Source organism: Lasioglossum baleicum, chromosome 16, assembly GCF_051020765.1.
Source record: "Lasioglossum baleicum chromosome 16, iyLasBale1, whole genome shotgun sequence".
In the NCBI taxonomy this organism is placed as follows: Eukaryota; Metazoa; Arthropoda; class Insecta; order Hymenoptera; family Halictidae; genus Lasioglossum; species Lasioglossum baleicum.
In genome coordinates this window covers 9,880,744-9,899,325 of record NC_134944.1, presented here as the reverse complement: position 1 = coordinate 9,899,325, position 18,582 = coordinate 9,880,744, and the positions used below count along the sequence as shown (strand labels likewise).

The 18,582-nt window shown below is 38.8% G+C and overlaps 1 protein-coding gene across 1 annotated transcript in view; it reads right to left on the bottom strand.

Moving 5' to 3' along the window:
* The window catches only part of LOC143217189 (UDP-glucosyltransferase 2-like), a 71,766-nt gene extending 57,479 nt beyond the window's left edge, over nucleotides 1–14,287 (bottom strand). Inside the window, exons 1-3 of the mRNA XM_076441119.1 lie at nucleotides 12,787–14,287; nucleotides 11,294–11,322; nucleotides 8,532–9,711 (exon numbers count right to left, since the gene is read on the bottom strand). Coding sequence (XP_076297234.1) covers nucleotides 8,532–9,711; nucleotides 11,294–11,322; nucleotides 12,787–13,888 — 2,311 coding nt within the window. The 5' untranslated portion in view covers nucleotides 13,889–14,287. The remainder of the gene's footprint in view (nucleotides 1–8,531; nucleotides 9,712–11,293; nucleotides 11,323–12,786) is intronic.
* Nucleotides 14,288–18,582: the final 4,295 nt, after the last annotated feature.

Here is an 18,582-nt window from a genome sequence, read left to right as displayed (position 1 = left end):
CGTGATCACCAGGTCGAACTTCTCCCCAGCTGCGACGAACTTCTTCAAGCGAGGATTGGTCAACCCGTCTTCGCAGGCCTTCTGCGCCATGGTGTCTATCATTTGCAAGTTATGGAGCAGTCCATAGGACGAGTGGGTAACGTTGCGCAGGTCGATGACGTTTATGAACACGCTTAGCTTCTCCGTGAGCAGGCTGATGTCCTTGTAGTTCGGCAGAGGCTCCTCGGCCTTGGCTTTCTCGGTCCTAGGGAAATAGGAGATCACTGTCAAGTCATGACCCCGACGGGCTAACTCTTCCAGCAGAGGCTTGAACACGTCGAAATGGCTTTTTCCCAGGTGGCCGAAGACTCCGAGGATCTTCAGCTTCCGTTCAGGCTCGTTCACCTTGGCCGAACAACACGCGATAAGCACGAGAGTGCACAGGACCCGGAGGAGGAGCGACGCCGACATGATTGTCGCTGAGGAACCTGCTCGATGCTGAGGTAACCGAAGCTCTGAGCAGCATCGATTCCAGTACCGATTTATATTTACATATTGATGACGGTTTGGGAGGGGCCCGTAAATCACGGGACACGCGAATTCTTGCGCAATTGGAGGAGACGGCCGCAACTACGTGTAGAACACGTAGCCTAGCGATATCAGGTAAGTACTTGTGGATATGTGCTTATCGGGTACGTGGGATAAAGGAGACAGATAATACCGATAGCATCCAGCAAGATGGATCAGTGAGTGTGGACACCGTGTGCGTCTGTCATTACGCCAGTAGTTTATTAACCGTGAGCAACGAACAACCAACGAACGGTTTGCTATTCCCGGCTTGCAACTTGAGAAGTCCATCGACTCGTCCCAAAGCTGTTCGCATTAGTCATGCCGAAACCTAACTGTGTCGGAACTTTCTTTCTTCGCGGTCGCAATTAAGCACTTCTGATGTACTAATACGCTGATGGGGAAAATTATCAGTAGAAATGAATAGAAGTAAATGAATATTGTTCGCGTTAATTGCAAAATGCGGCAGCTACAGCAGCGGACAAAAGTTTAAGACCGCTCTAAAGAAAACGATAACTTTTTTTAGGTCGCGCTCTGATTGGTCCATGTTTTTCGTTAATAACTCCTCAACAAAGCCGCATCGGCCATTTTTGCAAAGGCAAATGTCGCTTCAAATAACCTCAGACGTTTTGCGACACCCTGCAGACATTTATTTGGTGTTTCCAATAATTTTTTGGTAGAGGTGCTAGATAAGATTTTTAGATTCTTTGAAATTGATAAAATCTCCAGACTAATTATGAATCACAGTCAATTTGTTCCTTGACGTCAAATTGATAGAGTGATTAGTATGATTACTATTTAGTTAAACGGATAATTATATTAGTTAAAAGGATAAAATTAAAATAAAATTCTAAATAAATCTATAAATTATAAATAAAATTATGTGCATATGGTTTGTCAAAAAGCAATGACAAGTTTGTCAAATGGACACGAGGGAGGGGATACTTATATTTGAAATATCTAGGCTTCTAAGGGGCTACAAGATGGTCCATTGTTTTCCCTGGCTGGAGTCGTAACGGTCATATGAAGGTCATTGACATTTTGTTATACATATGTTTATACACAAAAAGTACAATGAGACATTAAATGACATTAAAAAGGTTCACTGAACTTTGTAATATCTGAACGTGTCACTATATATAAATTTAAAAAATGGCAATCGATTGATATCAGGAAAATATGACTTTATCTGTGTCTTTATCTTATTTACTATAAATACTACAGGTTTTTAAAATGTTGACTTGACAAGTCTACAGAAGTTAGAACAGAACGTTCCGAGCATGCAGTACGAGTTGAAAAACAATCGATAGTCCAGTATTCGAGAAAACCGTGAGGGAAGTTCGAGCAAGTCAGTTCCGAAGAAAAGTCATTTAAAGTCTTTCGCACTTCTGTGTCGAACATAAGTTCGAGACATTCAATCTCTCGTAGACTCAACGATTTATTCAATTTTAAACTGAACAATTTAAAAATTGTTAAGTACAAAGAAGAATCAACTAATTTTAACATAAAACTCCTACCATTTTTCTACCTCGGTGTGTTTCGAAGAATATTATCTTTAAACCTTATATTTGTGAAACGTTGACGGCTTATTTACATACATTTGACCATGTAAAAAAAAATTTTTATCTTGTAATCGTTAAAGCTGCAGAAATTATTGATCATTAATTCAGAATATTCTGAAAATATTTTAAAGGTTGAAGATACAGACAATCCATATTTATGTTTCAAATTAGGGTCACCTTCAAATAATAATTACAGTAACAACCCAAGTCTCATAAAATAGTTCCAGTCATACTGACTAAACATTTTTTCGTTTTCTATCAATTGTCAGTTTCAATAATTTAAATAATAGCGCTGTAAAAAAAATTACTAAGCATACAAATAAATGTGCACAAGTTCATAAAGACCGTCGATGATTTCTTAGTTTCTTTCAAAAAGAATTCTAAAATAATTTATCACGTTAAAAAACGTTGAATAGCTTATTTTGCTAGATCACGAGAAGTCGTAGTAATAATAGTCGAATACGTTTGTAATCAACCAAGTGATAAGCCTACTAGTCCATTAACAGGAATGACTACTGCATAAAATTTTTAAACTAGAAATATTGCGGACTTGCATCATTCATCAACGGGCAAGTGTCATTTAATGGCGCTACAGCATGTGCGCTAACTATTCACAAGGAATTAATACGTAACAGCCAATGTTCAAGGTCTGCCAAATTTAGCACACTTTTTTAAACTATTCTGTGCGTCTGGCTGTGATATTTGGACAAATTTCGATCGGAAAACACTTTATGAGAATTGGAATTTATTAAGTATAATAATATTAATAATCCTCTTAAGACTTTTCGGGGAATCCCAAGAAAAGAAAAGAGTAACATTTTTTTTCTTGGGAAATATATGAAAAAATCTCTCTCTCTCTCTCAAATCAAGATCTCAATTAATATTAATAATTTTCTTTAGAATTTTCGGGAAATCTTAAGAAAAGAAAAGAGTAAAATGTTTTTTCTTCGTAAATATATGAAGAAATCTCAATTTTAATTACCGATAAGATGTCATAATGTGTATACTCTTCTGATTATAGAAGACACGCTAAAACCTTTGACATGCAGTATGAAATGCTACCGTTTGGACCAAAGTCGTAAAACAACAAGTCAGAAGCCTTTTCACACATTGGCAGAAAACATCTAAAGAAATACAGCTGTCCCCCTAATTTTAATCTTTTTTTCTTTAAAACGACATCCAGAAAAATGAAATGTAGAAATTCTTGAGAGATGGTTACAAAAAATATTTTAAAATATTGTGAATGTATCCAATTACATTTATCATTATGTAACTAGTAAATTGAATACATATGTTATACTAAATATTGACCTTGCTCTTTCGTAATAATTATAATCAATTCCGCTGTGTTGTCAGCACGCCGACTCATACATCTCGATAACGGTTGAGCAAAAGTAATGTGTTTGTGGCCTATTGCAAACATCTGACGTCACGTACTAGAATGCGTAATCAAAAATACAGATTTGCGTGTGCAATTTTATAATGTTTTTTTTAGAATGTTTCCGATCGGAGGCATTGATACGGATTTTAGACAAAAAAAATGCACAATTTAGAAGTATAAAATATTACTTTATGGAGTTAAAACTGATATGAAATGAAAAGGGGCTTAATGAAGAATGAAAAACAACAAAATAACGTAAGCTTCCATTTATTATAACAGAGAAACGATAAAATAAACAAAATGTTACAGGGAAAAGAGTTTCCGATTAATATAACAGCTGGAAGAAAGTTTCCGATTAATAGAACAGCTGGAAGAAAGTTTCCGATTCGATTTACACTGTCCAACACCAAAATTGTTCAACAATTACTGTTCGACGATTCTTATAGAGTCTTTTGCGCTGATTCCGAATCTGCCCTTAATTTTTTCTCTAGACGCACAATTTTTGAGAAACTTGATTTTGAAAAAAAACATTTTTCAACTTTAAACAAATATTGTGATGTTGCAGCATCGTTGCAGCAAAAAATTCTGTAGACTTTCCTGAATACAGTGATACCCAATATTAATACATTATGAATGTTGAGGATTGTTGTATTAATATTGGGTATCACTGTATTCAGGAAAGTCTGCAGAATCTTTTGCTGCAACGAACAATACAATATCTTTTATAATAACATCACAATATTTGTTTAAAGTTGAAAAATATGTTTTTTTTCAAAATCAAGTTTCTCAAAAACTGTGCGTCTAGAGAAAAAGCTAAGGGCAGATTCGGAATCAGTGCAGAGATATAAGAATCATCGAACAGTAATTGTTGAACAATTTTGGTGTTGGACAATGTAAATCGAATCGGAAACTTTTGTCCCTGTAACATTTTGTTTATTATATCGTTTCTTTGTTATAATAAATGGAAGCTTATGTTATTTTGTTGTTTTTCATTCTTCATTAAGCCCCTTTTCATTTCCCATCAGTTTTAACTTCATAAAGTAATATTTTATACTTCTAAATTGTGAATGTTTTCTCTAAAATCCGTATCAATGGCTCCGATCGGAAACATTCTGCCACGGGTTGTATAATAACGATTTACTAATTTACGAACGTTAATAATAATAATTTGTCTATACCAGTTATATTTTTTGAACTGTGGAGTTCACAAAGCTTCTATCAAACTCACTACAATATCAAACAAAAGAAATCATCATATGTTCTACTTGTATACCTATACTATTCCAATTATAAAATTTCTCAAGACATTTTGACATTCTAACGCACTGTGCGTCCGTTTCCTTTCGTGAGCACCTCTCCTTATGGAAAAGGTATCAAAACAAGGCGACTCTACTCACTCAGTACGTCGAATTGAGGAAGCCATTTCTTCACAAGGACATTGCTAAGTTTCTTGGGCAGATCATCGGTCTCCCACTTCCAGATTACTTTCCTCGGTAAAGAAGCTAGCACGTTCAACATAATATTCAGTTTATCCTTAGGCAAGGTGGCTGTCTTGACCATCGATCCGAAATTGAAGTACAAAACACCTTCGGTAGCCTCATCGAGGAACTTCTGAATATCCTTAGGCAGGGGATTGACTTTCTGCGAAATATGAATCCCTCCGACTTCTATGACGTTCGGAGGATACGGATGAGGACCATGAAGACTGAAATGCGTGTTCACCAGCACCAGGGACGCGTTGCTGACCATTTCGCTCAGATCAGGAACATCAGGACCATAGTACTTCTGCATCAACTTCTGATCGCGCCAGCGGTACACAGTGTTAGCTATCACAGTCGTAAACCCATCAATGAACACATTCCACATCCTCTGCCTGAAGTTCATGGGCTTCGGCCAAGTCGAGAAGACGCACGGTTTGTAGCTGGCCTCGGAAGAGAATCCCTGGTTGCGGAACACCCATGACATGAGATAATGCGTGGACACTTCAATGAAGGGGACACCTTGCTGATGGAACACCGCGTAGAAGCAATTCGAGTTGAAGCTCTCCGTGATCACCAGGTCGTACTTCTCTCCAGCTGCGACGAACTCCTTCATACGAGTATTGTTCAAGCCAGCTTCGCAAGCCTGGTTGGCCATATGGTTCAGCATGAACACGTCCCCGATGAATTTGTAGCTCGGGTGCACGATTGTGTGCAGGTCGATGATGTCCACGAACACTCTCTGCTTGTCAGAGACCAGGCTAATGTCCTTGTAGTTCGGCAGAGGCTCTGTGGCCTTGACTTTCTCGGTTCTAGGGAAATAGGAGATCACTGTCAGCTCATGACCACGACGCCCTAGCTCCTCTAGAAGAGGCCTGAACACGTCGAAGTGACTTTTCCCCGGGTGAGCCAAGACTACCAGGATCTTCAGCTTCCGTTCAGGCTCATTCGCGTTGGCCGAACAGCACGCGACAAGCGCCAGAGCGCACAGCAGGATCCATTGAGATCGCGATTCCGTCATTGTTGAAGAACCTGCTCGAACCGATGTCACCGAAGTTCTAACGATCACCGATTCAAGAACCGGGTATAAATTGACTTGTTCGCGCCTGAATACGTCACGGTATCCACGACTACCGACGCATGACGATGGACTCTTTTCTGTTTGGGAGGGATCCTGACATGCGCCTCCAACCACAACAATGTCACGCCGGTTACGATGACTTGTGGATTTTACGCGTACGCCAGTCCGAAACTTGACTCCAGCGGAACGTGTATTCGTCGTGATCGTAATCTGATGCTTCTCTCAGACGTACTGGTATTATTGAGGCAATAAATGCTCCATGTTACGTTTATGTTAACCTCTAGCGTTTGACTCGTCTGTTGTCAGACTCTGCTTATTTTGAATCCAGTCTATTTGAATATATGTATGTGACGTTAATACACTCTGCGCCAAACAGATGGCACACCTGATTCATTTTTCATTCTTATTTGCACGGAACGAAGTTTTTCCGTGATAAATTAGGTTTCTTCTTCCGACTTATTACACCGACAGGGATTAGTTTGCGTTGGAAGTTTGATTTTTTAAATACATACTGGGATGATGAAGTATCGGCGCCACAAAGTGGTGACGCACATATTTGTTAAACATTTTTAAAAATATTTTTCATATTTTGTATGTTCCCTTTGTTTTGTGCACGTGCAACATACGCTTGGGTATAGGCATAAATAGTGTTTTCCACGTCATATTGTGTGCAACGCTGTAAGCCTAATAAAAGTACTAAATTTACCATTTTTTTTCGCATATAAAATACTTTATAAGAAAAATTTTTCTAGGGAACATTAAGCAACATTCTAGCTCTCTATTTTCATACCTTTTCATATCTTTTCATTACAAACTATTACAAAATGATGGAGTCGTATAACATTATCTAACTTATTGTTAGTATGTAGCTTGAAAAATTGTTGTAGTGACTTCATCAAAAATAGATTGTCTTGAAAGACATACAGTTTTTGAGAAACATGACTTTGAAAGAAAAACATATTTTTCAACTTTAATTAAATATTATGATGTTATTATAAAAGATATTGAATTGTTCTCTTTACAGAAGAAGATTCTGTAGACTGAATACAGTGGTATCTAATATTAAATACATTATGATTGTTTAAACATGTTTAAATCATAATGTATTAATATTAGATGTCACTGTATTCGGGAAAGTCTACAGAATCTTTTGCCGTAAAGATCAATTCAATACCTTTTATAATAACATCATACTATTTGTTTAAAGTTGAAAAATGTTTTTTTTTTTTAAACATCTAACAGTAATTAGGAAAGATGAAAAAAGTTGGAATTTGTTGGACAGTGTAATCTTTTATTTTTTTTTATGTTCAATCATTTTTACCGCCGGATGCAAGCTACCAAGGTGTTTTTGCCAAATAACCAAAACATTATTCTTTTTTTCGTCTTAATTTTCATGTATACTTTCTTCGTGTAAATCGACAGCACCTCCTATAAATTGCATTTTCTTGGATTATTATAAATTGAATTTACATTTGCAGCATAAACTTAAAAGTATAAGTTGAACACAAATCATAAGTATTGCTTTACTATTATCACTGCACACGCGTTAGTCAAGAACCTTGTCACAAAAACACTAGTCATGACCAGCACATACTTTTTAGAACTGATAATACTGAATATCTGCAATCATTGAAAACCTTTTACTTCTCTCAAGGATGAGCATGCGTTATTCAGTTGCACCACTGATATACACGTTATCTATTTACCATCAAGACCAGACTTCAACACATTTTTTTGTAAACTACATACTCGTATCATGCTACAAACTGTGAAACCACTCTGGCCGATGTAGCATTGTTACGATAATCACAAAAATTAGGCGAACGATATAGAAGCTTCATAAAACTCGGAAGTTTCTACGTAATATCAATGGAAACTTTAATTTCACAGATGATCATAGAAAAATTGGTTAAAATGATGAAACATCCATTATTCGGAAGCATACAACTACGCATGTACTGCTGAGCGCTCACAAGACGATCCCGAGGAGGGCACAGAGGCAAGAGGGGTCTATCGTTCTGCATAGGAGTACAAGTAGTGTGTGTGACCGTTTTGGAGCCAATAGAAGGCGCGCATTCCTGCCTGCATCACCGCATTCCTGCCAGGGATCATCTTGTGAGCGCTCAGCAATAGCTATTTTCACAGCTACACGCTACCGAATAGTGCAAATTACGACTCCTAAACGAAAAAGTAGGACTTTTGGGGAAGATAGCGCCCTAGATCGCTCTTTTATCTAGCGTTTTGACTACTGAAAAACCCCGTGTTCGTATTATCGAGAAACGAAAAGGCGAATCCCGCACCCTTGCAATCTTGGAAACGAGTCTGCCGCCTTATGAACGAAGTTGAATGTCCGTCAAGACAGTCAAAGTATGAAAACTCATAGGCATCTTAATAATCTGATCTAACCTAGCCTAGATCCTCGGCCTCGGTCTCTTTCATTTCACGGGCAAGAACGTTACCAACAACAAGACACCTTTACTCACTCAGTATGTCAAATTGAGGAAGCCACTTCTTCACGAGGACATTATCAGGTTTCTGGGTGAACTCATCAGTCTCCCACTTCCATATTACTTTCCTGGGTAACGAAGCGAGCACGTTCAACAGAACAGTCAATTTATCCTCGGGCATGGAGGCCGCCTTGATCACCGAGCCGAAATTTAAGTACAAAACACCTTCGGTAGCCTCATCGAGGAACTTCTGAATATCCTCAGGCAGGGGATTGACTTTCTGCGAAATATGAAGCCCACCGACTTCTATGACGTTCGGAGGATGCGGATGAGGACCATGAAGACTGAAATGCGTGTTGACCAGCACCAGGGACGCGTTGCTGACCATCTCGCTCAGATCAGGAACATCAGGACCATAGTGCTTCTGCATTAACCTCTGATCGCGCCAGCGGTACACAGTGTTAGCTACCACAGCGCTAAACCAATCAATTAACACATTCCACATCCTCTGTCTGAAGTTCATGGGCCTCGGCGAAATCGAGACGATGCACGGTTTGTAGCTGGCTTCAGAAGAGAAACCCTGGTTGCGGAACACCGATGGCATGAGATAATGCGTGGACACTTCAATGAAAGGGACACCTTGTTGATGGAACACCGCGTAGAAGCAATTCGTGTTGAAGCTCTCAGTGATCACCAGGTCGTACTTCTCTCCAGCTGCAACGAACTCCTTCACACGAGTATTATTCAAGTCAACTTCGCAAGCCTGGTTGACCATGTAGTTCAGCAGGGACACGTCCATGATGATTTTGTAGATTGGGTTCACGATTATGTGCAGGTCGATAATATTCACCAACGGTATCTCCTTGTCAGTGACCAGGCTTATGTCCTTGTAGTTCGGCAGAGGCTCTGCGGCCTTGGCTTTCTCAGATCTAGGGAAATAGGAGATCACTGTCAGGTCATGGCTGCGGCGCGCCAACTCTTCTAGCAGAGGCTTGAACACGTCGAAGTGACTTTTCCCCGGGTGAGGGAAGACTCCCAGGATCTTCAGCTTCCGTTCAGGCTCATTCACGTTGGCCGAACAGCACGCGAGAAGCGCCAGAGCGCACAGCAGGATCCATTGAGATCGCGACTCCGTCATCGTTGAAGAACCTGCTCGATCCGATGTCGGCGAAGTTCTAACGATCACCACTTCAAAAACCGCGTATATATTATGCCACTACCTCCCTTTGTTTTTTGCACGTCCAACATACGCTTGGGTAACGGCAATAACATGCAGTAAATCTACCATTTTTCCCGCAAATAAGATACTGTCAAAGAAAGATTTTTCTAGGGAACATTTAGGAAAATTCTCCTAGCTCTATTTTCATATTTTTACCACGTTTTTATTAGCTCGCTTTCTTGTTTGTCTGTTCGGTGGCAAATTTTGCAATTGATTTTAAACTAACTTCCTGATGAGCTAGAGACTTGAAATCGGTTACATGGCTCAGAAATGGATGACAATGCATTATTAAAAAAAAATTTTTTTAAAAAGTCTATCCGTTTCGGAGAAATAACAATTAAATATTTACCTGTTCACCTCCCCGCGAAACCTACGTCATCGCGTTTAGCGATCACCACGCCGCGCGACAGCGCCCCCTACTCCACTACGCGTTCCCACTCTGACTCATCCCCACTCCACTGAACGTCGAACCTTTATCTTTGACATTTTACCACGGCGTTTGTTTTCGATAGGACGCGGTTGCAATACCGTCTGAAATTTACTACATGTCTCTGTTATAATCTCAAAAAAATGTTTAAAATCGATTCAAAAATTTCACACACACAAGACTAAAAAGCAGAAAATAATTATTTAAATAAAAATAAATTTTTTAAAAATATATCACATTTTTAAAATGGACTAAAAAGTATAAAATAATTTTTCCTAGCCCCGTACAGATTCCTAACCACGTACAGATAATCCTGAAAATTTGTGATTGTGAATTTTTAACAGCTACGCAAATACTTGTAAGATTTAAAACGAAAAACGTGGGGCGCATGCAATAGATAATTGATGCATGAATATAGTTCACCTAAATTAAATACTACAAATTTTATTGCTTCGCAAATGATATGAACTGTTGTGTGAGATTTCTCAACGGCTGCTACTTTCTACACTCCTTGCTATTATCTTGCGCCCCACGTTTTTCGTTTTAAATCTTACAAGTATTTGCGTAGCTGTTAAAAATTCACAATCACAAATTTTCAGGATTATCTGTACGTGGTTAGGAATGTGTACGGGGCTAGGAAAAATTATTTTATACTTTTTAGTCCATTTTAAAAATGTGGTATTTTAAAAAAATTTATTTTTATTTAAATTTCATTACTAAATATTACAAAATGATGGAGTCGCTAAATTAGTAGCTTGAAGAATTGTTATAGTAACTTTAAGAGAAATAGATTGTCTTGAAAAATATTTGTGGTTTTAACAGTCGCATTATCTCATTTTTCAAAGTTATTACAAAATTGTAGGCTGCATTGAAGGTGATCTATTTTTGATTGAGTCGACACAATAATCTTTTATTTTTTATGTTGGTAGCTTGACCAAGCAGTAGAAACGACTCAAGATTTTTTTACCTTTTTTTACCTTTTTTTACCAATTAACCAAAACATTATACTTTTTTTTTCTTTTTTTCATGTATTCTTTCTTCGTGTAAATCGACGGCACCTAGTATAAATTGCACTTTCTTGGATTATTATAAATTAAAATTACATTTGCAGCATCAACATAAAAGTATGAGCTGACCACGAATCATATTTACTGTTATCTGCACACGCGTTAGTAAAGAACCTTGTCACACAAACGTAATGAAAAACGTTTTACATCTCTGATGACGAGCATGCGTCATTCAGTTGCGCTACTGATATACACGTTATCTATTTACAAACAGTCCATTCGTATCAGTTAATGATCAATGCCAGACTTCGACACATTTTTTTGAAAAATTGGTTAAAATAATGAAACATCTCTATCCACTCATCGGACTACGTCAAACATACAATAAAAAAGTTGATAAGGATCTAAATGAATTCAAGTATCGCCAACTGTACAGTAACGAAAAATGCTTGGACCATTCGACAGCCTACTCTCTGCCAAGTGTCAGCCCCCTATCTCATCCGTAAGGGTAGTTATTGAGAAAAATCGAAAAATCAGTTAGAGTTATATTAATACATTCAAAAAACCAAGTACTTATAGAATAATCAGGTTTTTTTTAAAACCAACCTATCTGACAAAAATTAAATTCCACAAATGTTATGGATCAGTGATATCTGATGATATTAACTTAAAAATTATATATTTTCCGATGTTCTATAGTATGAATTGTCAACGGAACATGTCGGAAAAATTATAGGATAATAAAGGTATATAAAAGCGCAACAAAATTTTTGAAAATTTGACAAAATATAATTCTTACTAAATTAATGCAATTACCAAAGTTTGGGTTCGATTCACTGCACCGTTTAAGAATTATAGCAACTTAAAGTTTGCACATTTTAACACGTCTTCTTATGAAGAATTCATAAAATTCCACTTCGAACCCTATTTAAACCTTGAAAAAACGCAACTATATAGAAACTCCAGTTTTTTATATGTAGTAAAAATTATGTAATTAACTAGGTTCCAAATTTATTAGGATCCACTAACCAGTTACAGAGCAAAAAAATTATAAACTATTACAAAACGTCAAATTTATCGTGTTGTCTGTCACTAGCATGGAAACGCGACAAGTGTATTATAGCTACAGAGGGTACAGTATTCGCAAAAGTTTAATGCAAAATATATTCATGAATGGCTTTCATTGTCAATATATTGATGGATTTCGAATTTGTTGTACTTTTGTCTCCCATTGTACCTCCAGAACATCCTTAAAAGTCATTTTTTTCTTTTTTCCAATATTTGGAAAAAAAAATTTTTTGGGTGGTCAACAAATTTTTTGACATCAGATTCGTATTCTCTACTACTGAAAACATGGATATTTATAATCTCAAGGCGATGTAAAAACTGAGGGGGATGCTAAACGCGATGTCCAGCATTCCGATACATTCGTCCCACAGTCACCGACGCGCGTTGTCGGTGTCCAATGACTTATGAACGGAGTTGAATGCCCGCCAAGTCAGTCAAAGTATGAAAACGTAGAAGCCTCTTAGTAACCTGATCTAGCCTAGCCTAGATCCTCGGCCTCGGTCTCTTTCATTTCACGGGCACATCTCCGCGGGAAAACGTTACCAACAAACAAAAGACACCTTTACTCACTCAGTATGTCGAATTGCGGAAGCCACTTCTTCACGAGGACATTGTCAGGTTTCTGTGTGAACTCATCGGTCTCCCACTTCCAGATCACTTTCCTGGGTAAAGAAGCGAGCACGTTCAGCAGAACAGTCAATTTATCCTCGGGCATGGTGGCCGCCTTGACCATCGAGCCGAAATTGAAGTACAATACACCTTCGCGAGCCTCATCAAGGAACTTCTTGATATCCTTCGGCAGGGGATTGATTTTCCCGGAAATATGAAGCCCACCGACTTCTATGACGTTCGGAGGATGCGGTTGTGCACCATGAAGGGTGAAATGCGTGTTGACGAACATCAACGACGCGGTGCCGCTCATCTCCTTCAGATCAGGGACACCAGGACCATAGTACTTCTCCATCAGACTCTGATCGCGCCAGCGGTACATAGTTTCAGCTATTACTGTCGCGAGCACATCGGCGAACGCATTCCACATTCTCTGTCTAAGGTTCATCGGCATCGGCGATGTGGAGAACATGGACGGCTGGTAGCTGGCTTCAGAAGAGAAGCCTAGATCAGTGTATACCCACGGCATCAGCTGATGCGTGGATACTTCGATGAAAGGCACAGCCTGCTGATGGAACACAGCGTAGAAGCAACGCGTGTTAAAGTTCTCCGTGATCACCAGGTCGAACTTCTCTCCAGCTGCGACGAACTCCTTCACGCGAGTATGGTTTAAACCTGCGTTGCAAGACAGCTGCGCCATGTAGCTCAGCCCGAGCATGTCGTTGATGACTCTGTAGCTCGGGTGGGTGATGTTTCGCAGGTTGACAACGTTTATAAAGACACTCAGCTCCTTCGTGACCAGGTTGATGTCTTTGTAGTTCGGCAGAGGCTCCGCGGCCTTGGCTTTCTCGGTTCTAGGGAAATAGGAGAGCACTGTCACGTCATGGCCGCGGCGCGCCAACTCTTCCAGCAGAGGCTTGAACACGTCGAAGTGACTTTTCCCCAGGTGAGCGAAGACTCCGAGGATCCTCAGCTTTCGTTCAGGCTCGTTCACGTTGGCCGAACAGCACGCGAGAAGCACGAGAGTGCACAGGAGGACCCATCGAAATCGCGACACCGACATGATGGTCGCAGAGGAACTAACTCGACGCGAAATAGCCGGAGCTCTGACGGTCACTGAAGCAAGAACCGAGCATAGATTGACTTATTCGTACTCCGATACGTGACGGGGTATACACTGCCGACTCTACAAAGACTGACGTACTTTATATAATGTACGTAGGCAGTTTGGGAGGGTTGCAGACATGCCCCGCGAACGATGACGATGTTCTGCCAACACCAGTAACGCGTAGATGAGCCGACCTGATGATACACGCGTTTCAAGCTCCTCTAATCACGGGCCACTCGAAGTTTTCGCTATTAGAACCGGTGCGTACTGCCTTGAACGCGTAGGGCGATATAGCAGATACGTGTGGATCACTATCTGAGAGTTAACATAAAGAAGCACGATGATACCGATAGTATTGACTGATCAGTGAGACGGGATACCGTGGCAAATGCGCAGCTTGAAATTACGCAATGGCTAGTGGTCGCAGTCAACAAACGACAATCGTACCAATTGCTATTCCCGGCTCGTAAATGAAGAAGTCCACAGCGAGAACACGTCTCGAATTCGCGTTGATCAAGCCGAACTCTGACCGCATCGAATGCTTTTTACCACGCTTATATTAGCTTGCCGAGAATTTTAAATCACTTCCCGATGATCTAGAGACTTGAAACTTTAAACATAGCTCAGAACTGGATGACAATGCTATATTAAAAAAGAAATTAAAAGAAAAAACTGTGCGTTCAGGAGAAAAAAAATTGTCGCGCGACGCTCGGTAGTACGTGATCGCGTTCAGCGATCCCCACTCCGCGCGCCAGCGCCCCCTAACTCCAGTAGGCGTTCCCACTCCGACTCTTGCCCACTCCACTGGCCCACTTCGCACCGAAGGAGCTCGGTGTGGTTGTAGTGTTCCGTTCATTCAGTTCCATTTCGAACAATTTCGGACTCCATCAAGAGACATCGTCTCTCGGACTCATCCCCTCATTCTTTCTCGCGTATTTCCATATCTCGTGTTTCTATTATATGTCTTACTGTTTCATACCAGTATTACTATATCATGCGTTCCATTTGTAAAAGACTAAAAAGTAGAAAATAAAAAAATATATAAAAAGAAAACTTCTTAAAAACCATGCTTATTAATATTAAAATGCACTAAGAAGGAGAAAATAATTTTTTTAGGCATCAGTGACTATAAATAAAAGCGTGGAGCGCCCACGAAGATTACGTCAATATACTTTAGCGCTCCACGCTTTTATTTATAGTCACTAATGCCTAAAAACATCATTTTCTCCTTTTTAGTGCAGTTTAATATAAGCGTGGTTTTTAAAAAGTTTTATTTTTACATGTTTTTTTTGTTTTATCCTGAAACTCTTATCAGTCTTCTTCCTGCGACGACTCATTTACATACATTTCAACTATGTAAACAAACTCTCCTGTACCTTGTTATCTTCGCGGAACAGCAGAAATTATTTGTCATTCATTTAGAATATTCTTGAAATATTTTGAAGGTTGAAGATATAGGCAATAAATATTTATTTTTCGAATTGGGGTCATCTTCAAATAATAATTATATTCGCTTCCCATATCTGACACAATAGTTCAGGGTTTAAATGACTTTAGCAGTAATTACAACTTTGAAAACCCATCTAGTTTTTGTACTCATAATTACTGTTATTTTAATAATAGCAATGTAAAACATTCGCTGAACGTAAGACAGAAGCATATATAATTAGTAAACGTGCACAATTTCGTAAACACAAGTTTCTTAATTTCTCTTTCTAAAAAGTTCTAAAATAATATCTTCAGTTAAAGAAAGAATTAATTAATTAATTAATATTTGCAAAACAAGATGATATTGGGGAATACCTCTTTAATTTTTACAAATAGTAGTGTATCAAAAATCGTAAGAATTACAAGCACTCTTATGTTCAATTGTTAAACTGAACATATTGAGAACATACGCCATCCATCAACCACGATCGAGAGTTCAATATCTACGATCATTCAGAAATCGCTTCGCTTCTCAGATCGACGAGCATGTGTTATTCAGTAGCGCGACAGATACAGACATGATCTATTTATAAAGAGACCATTCGTAACAGCCAGCGGTCGAGGTCGGCCAAGACGCATTCTCAAAACTATTCGTATCGTAAGTACTAAACACTGTGGCAGACGCCTTGTCGTTATGTCAATCCAGAAAATTAGGCGAGCGATACGTGTCCATGTAGAAATAGGGGGTACTCTTGTCAAAAATCTTCTCAAAATTTCTTTTTTACGGCACCCCCAGCGTTGTTCCAAATAAATTAAAAAAAAAATCTGTGCAAAGTTTGAGTTCGATCTGATAACGGGAATACATGCCCCAAATGGATTAAACATTCAAATAATTAAAAGCTCGTAAAATTGTTTTTCTCGAATATCTACCAAAAATTATTATTTCTAGTTCTCTTCTTAAGATCCCAACCCCTAAGAAAGTGGAACACAAACATTTTTAAGATTCTAAAAAAATACATTCATCGAATCTCCGGCAGAAAAATAAGTTCTGCAAGTTAGAAAAACACACATTTTTCGTTAATGTTTATCGATAAAGGATAATGAAACCACAATTTTCTAATTACCGCCAATACGTCGACCTTTACTCACGAATAAATCCACAAGTATGCTTCCTAATTATTATTGCAATATATGCTGTTAAATACCTAGTTGTTTAGGTGTAACCCATAAATAACGTCAAAATTTGGTCTAGTAACAATCCAGAAAGAGATATCTCTTAGCGTTGGGGAGCTTGGAAAAATTAAAATTTATAATCCAGGGTGTCTCAAAATTCCTTCACTTCCCAGAAATGGGAGGTTCCTGAGATCATTGGAAGCAGCATTTTCCTTTACAAAAATCGCGTCCACGGCATCGTTAAGGAGTTATTAACGCGCTAAATGTCTTTGCACACTAGACCGCACCGCCGCCTGTTTGGGTTTCTTCTTTCTCGTATGTACTTAGTTTCAATGGGGACGCGCACACTTAGCGGCGCCGATGTGCGGCTACAGGCTAATAGAAGAAACTCAAAACGGCGGCGGCGCACAGTGGGCCAAACCGACGAAATCTGTGTCAAAATCAAAGAACTTTCGATAGAAATGAGGTAGAGCGATGAAATTTTTTAAAAATTAAAGCTGAAACTTTGCAGAATATGGGAAAAATAGGGAGATTATGGTACGAACGTTTTTTAACCTTGAGAAAATTCGTTAAACATGTATAATTTCAAGAAATCGATTTTGCAATATCCCGAGGTCGTAGACAGATTTTGAAACCAGATTTGAAATCAACGTGAAAAAATCTACGGGAAATGATGGGTCGCATGTTAAAAACAAATTTTTTCCTCGCGTGGTATTGAAAAAACCACAATTTTCTTGCAATTGTGCAAGTTTAACGAATTCTTTCAAGGTTAAAAGACGTTCGTACCACGATCTCTATAATTATCCCATATTCTGCAGTTTCAGCTTTCATTTTAAACAAATTTCATCGCTCTATCTCATTTCTATCGAAAGTTCTTTGATTTTGACACAGATTTCGTCGGTTTAGCCTACTGTGCGGCGTGCCACGGCGGGTACGGTCTAGTGTGCATCGACCTTAACTGTCAACTGGCCGACATGACAGTGCCAACACGTAAAGGAAAATGTTGCTTCAAATGACCCCAGAAACCTCCCATTTCCGGATATTGAAGGAATTTTGAGACACCCTGTAATACAGTGGTCGAAATTTCTATAAAGTCACTGTGTTTTGTACCCGTGCGAAATCAATACGGGCCGGTTTATGTACTTCTTTAAGGCCTGGTTTACGTTGTATTTTTGTGCAGAAGAATTTAAAAGTTGTTGCACACGTCTTGTTGTTACTGGGAGCTCCAATTCAGCTCGAAATTGTGCTGCATCTTTCCTTTCCTTAGCTGCAGACCTCATTAATATTGAATGTTGTCTCTTTGCCTATTTTTTATTACTACCTTTAAGATGATTTTTTTCCGTAATTTTCACGTAAATTGATATAATTATTAATCACAGTGTATGACCGATTAGTTTTCTTAGCAATTGCGCGATTAGAGCAGCCCACATCTTTACAAGCATCGATTGATGCTTTTTCTTCACTTGTTAGTACTTTTCCACTCGGCATTCTCATACACGTGAATAAAATTATAACAAACAGGATTTCTGTGAGTTCTAAAACTAATACTTTTAGAATATATTCGCAGTTTTCCGTAGTTCTCTGCTCCAGAATACAGAGAAACACTAAGTGACTTTATAGAAACTTCGCACTTGTGTTCTGCACCACACAGAAAAAAATCAAAACAAACGTAAATAGTAAACATAGCGGTCTATAGAGTACACAGTTCCTCTATCCGAGTGTCTACAAGGCACAAGACCAGATACGATAAATCAACGAAAATGGTGATATTTTTAAAATATCTATGAAAAAGAAGATGACTTTATAGAAATTTCGACCAGTGTATAACAGATTTCAAGAGATCATTCTCTCGCATCGCACATCCACCGAAGTGGGTGTCCAAAGATTTATGAATGGGGTTGAATGTCCACCAAACCAGTCAAAGTATGAAAACGCAGAAGCTTCTTAGTAACCTGATCTAGCCTAGCCTAGATACCTCGACCCCGCGGTCTCTTTCATTTCACGATCACATCTCCACAAAAAAGAACAGTACCAACATGAAAACACCT